Below are 3,464 nucleotides of genomic sequence, written 5' to 3'. Positions count from 1 at the left end.
TGATCTAATTGGTTGCTTTCATTATAAAATATTAAGGAAATGGCTCTAGATACATTTTCTTAAAAAAATGTTTAACATCCTGATATTTGTAAGTTAAATTATTCTGTCTGCCAGAAACACAGAATAACGTACCAATGCACATTTCATTTCCTTATTGTGGTTTATTTCCTTATTAAGAACCATAATAGATTGCTTATCATTTCTGTATAGAATATTTTTTTGTATGAACTTTAGTTTTCAAACAGATGTTTACTTAATCTTGAACCAATATCTAGAGCTTTATAGTGGACATTTATGTCATAAATATGTTATCAAGACACACAGGTGGAGCCTGAGAATCTGACAGATATATAAAGAGTGTTTGTGTCAGACTGAACAACACAAACGGTGAGTTACTGTTCTATTCTTCATTTAACTCATAGAGCATTTGTACAATTTTCAGAAAAAAGACATAATATGCACTTTTATATTTCCTTTATTTAGATAAAACCAATCTGCGTGATCTACTGAGCAGAGACTGAGAAGATGGCAGTAAGTTCTTCTGCTTCCTTCATTGTGTCCCTGTTACACTGAACCACTAAATACTTATTTCATATTTGTTTCTTTTTACGTGTGATGTTCATTTCTTTCTCTCTGTCATGTTGGTTTTGGGTTTAGAAGAAGTGTGTCTTGGAAAGTCATTAGTCGTTTTGTATAAATAGCCTTCATGTTTCCATTGTTTCTTGTTGAGTATTGTCTATATAACCGCTGTTGCTGAGTCTAGGTTTATGTTTAGTTCATGCTGTTCAAGTCAGGTCATTTTGTATTTTGTTCATGTTTTGATGTAAATAAACTACACTTGGGTTTGCACTATGCTCTAGGGATGGGTAAATTAAGCCTCATGAAGCACTGAGACTTTCCCCTGATTGTTCCGGGAAAAGATTCGAAGCATCAAGAGTGTCGAAAACAGCGCCATCTTGTGGCAGGTCAAATTTATAGCAGCCATAAACCCGAGTGCACAGCGCCGTTGTTTTATCTATTAAGCACAAATAAAAGCCTGACAACGCTATGTTCTGTTTTCTGATAATATAATTCACATATTAAAGTGCGGCAATAAATTAACTGTAACAATTATATTAATACTAGGCTAATTATAAAAATACCAAAAGAGTTGTTTGATGTAAGTAGGGGAGACCGGGGACGGTTGTAACACGGGGCTAGTTGTAACACTACCAATTCCACCAATCAGGGATAAGATAGGAGTCATGTGACAGTTTCAGTTTCCTCAGGCTTCCTTTATGATCGCACAATGAGGTTTTCAAGTCTGTGTTGCAATCTCTCAAGAAGCTACAGCAGAAAATCAAATTCTGAGATAAGAAAGTAAAAAAACATAACAAGATAATATTTTGTTTAGTACTTCTACCGTTGTAGATAATGTTGTATGAGTTATATTAGGTCAAACTGTAGTTTCTATAGTAAAGAATGGTGTATCAACCTCCTGCTAATTTCAAAGCACCATGCTAATACAGCTATTTAAACAATGGTGACAGTAGCCATGTTTCCATCCTCTTGTCAACCGAATTATCTGAAGTTCGGTAAAAAAAACTCATGCGAATAAAGCTGGTGAAAGTGTGTTTCCATCCAACGGCTTTAAAGCGAATAAAAACCTGTACGTAATGACGTCACATGCTGTTTTGCGATCAAATTGGTATATCGAATTGATTTGAGACATTTTAAGGTGTTTCCATTCATTTTCGCACTGAATCGAACAACATTCAAGCAAACTTTTGCGAACGAAGTTTTGCTAGACAAAACGGAGCCTAATAGTGCTTATGTGCCAGCTGATAGCGACATATGTAAGGGAAAATGTATATGCGAGGCGGTTGTTAGCCTAAAGGGGTTGTATTCGCTATAACTACCGCCTCGCTATACATTATCCTGCTTATTACATGGCTACCTACCAAATAAATCAATAATTTGACACAAAATATTAACTTAAAAAGGAGTTTATTGATTTAAAACGGGTAGTGCTTCTGCTAAAGAAAATAGTCTGTTCCGTCTCTGAACTGCGTCCATGGCAACGGTGTGTTATACTTAGCAGCTCCGCAGTCTGTTAACAAGAAATAACACACCGCATTCTACATTAGAATTCAACCAAGCCACGTAATAACAAGCAAACCTAACATAAGAAAACAACGACGCTATGAACACATTGCTATGATGATGCAGATGCACGTAAATGCCTGACGACAACGGAGGCAGCCTGTGGTGTGGGAACGACAGCGCTCCATCAGTTCTGGGAGATCGTGGTTCAGAGACATTTCACGGAAACCCTTTGGTTGAAGCATTTTTTTGCTTTGTCCACTTACATCTGTCTTTGTTGACATCCGCCATGTGTGCGCAAACAGAGCGGGAATACTGGCCGGAAATGAACTTGTCTTCTTCTATGTTTTGTGGCGTGTTGCAACCATAAAAGGGCCTAAAACTTAATCGCAGTTCATTATTTATTCGGCAAATAACGTTTCCATCAGCTTTTATCGCATTTGCCGTATATCGATCAAGATAAAATCCGATGAGACCGAACGTATTTCATTTGAGTCGATATTCATGAAATTTAATCGTATTTAATCGTATTCGGATAAAAACATGTGGATGGAAACATGGCTATTAGCCATGTTTCCATCCACACCTTTTTATCCGAATTAAGTGATATCGAATGAAAAATGCCTTATGGAAACAGTAAAATACGATTAAATTTCATGAATATCGACTCAAATGAAATACGTTCGGTCTCATCGGATTTTATCTTGATCGATATACGGCAAATGCGATAAAAGCTGATGGAAACGTTATTTGCCGAATAAATAATGAATTGCGATTAAGTTTTAGGCCCTTTTATGGTTGCAACACGCCACAAAACATAGAAGAAGACGAGTTCATTTCCGGCCAGTATTCCCGCTCTGTTTGCGCACACATGGCGGATGTCAACAAAGACAGATGTAAGTGGACAAAGCAAAAAAATGCTTCAACCAAAGGGTTTCCGTGAAATGTCTCTGAACCACGATCTCCCAGAACTGATGGAGCGCTGTCGTTCCCACACCACAGGCTGCCTCCGTTGTCGTCAGGCATTTACGTGCATCTGCATCATCATAGCAATGTGTTTATAGCGTCGTTGTTTTCTTATGTTAGGTTTGCTTGTTATTACGTGGCTTGGTTGAATTCTAATGTAGAATGCGGTGTGTTATTTCTTGTTAACAGACTGCGGAGCTGCTAAGTATAACACACCGTTGCCATGGACGCAGTTCAGAGACGGAACAGACTATTTTCTTTAGCAGAAGCACCACTCGTTTTAAATCAATAAACTCCTTTTTAAGTTAATATTTTGTGTCAAATTATTGATTTATTTGGTAGGTAGCCATGTAATAAGCAGGATAATGTATAGCGAGGCGGTAGTTATAGCGAATACAACCCCTTCAGGCTAACAA

The 3,464-nt window shown here is 37.4% G+C and overlaps 1 protein-coding gene across 1 annotated transcript in view; it reads left to right on the top strand.

Annotated features, from left to right (window-relative positions):
• Positions 1-388: 388 nt before the first annotated feature.
• The window catches only part of LOC143706559 (microfibril-associated glycoprotein 4-like), an 8,910-nt gene continuing 5,834 nt past the window's right edge, over positions 389-3,464 (top strand). Inside the window, exon 1 of the mRNA XM_077198571.1 lies at positions 389-531. Within this exon, the coding sequence (XP_077054686.1) occupies positions 526-531 (6 nt within the window). The 5' untranslated portion in view covers positions 389-525. The remainder of the gene's footprint in view (positions 532-3,464) is intronic.

Source organism: Siphateles boraxobius, unplaced genomic scaffold, assembly GCF_051911475.1.
Source record: "Siphateles boraxobius isolate OS27281-9 unplaced genomic scaffold, OSU_SipBor_1 111, whole genome shotgun sequence".
NCBI lineage: Eukaryota > Metazoa > Chordata > Actinopteri > Cypriniformes > Leuciscidae > Siphateles > Siphateles boraxobius.
The sequence above is the reverse complement of the archived record's forward strand: the minus strand, read 5'-3'. Positions and strand labels throughout refer to the sequence as shown.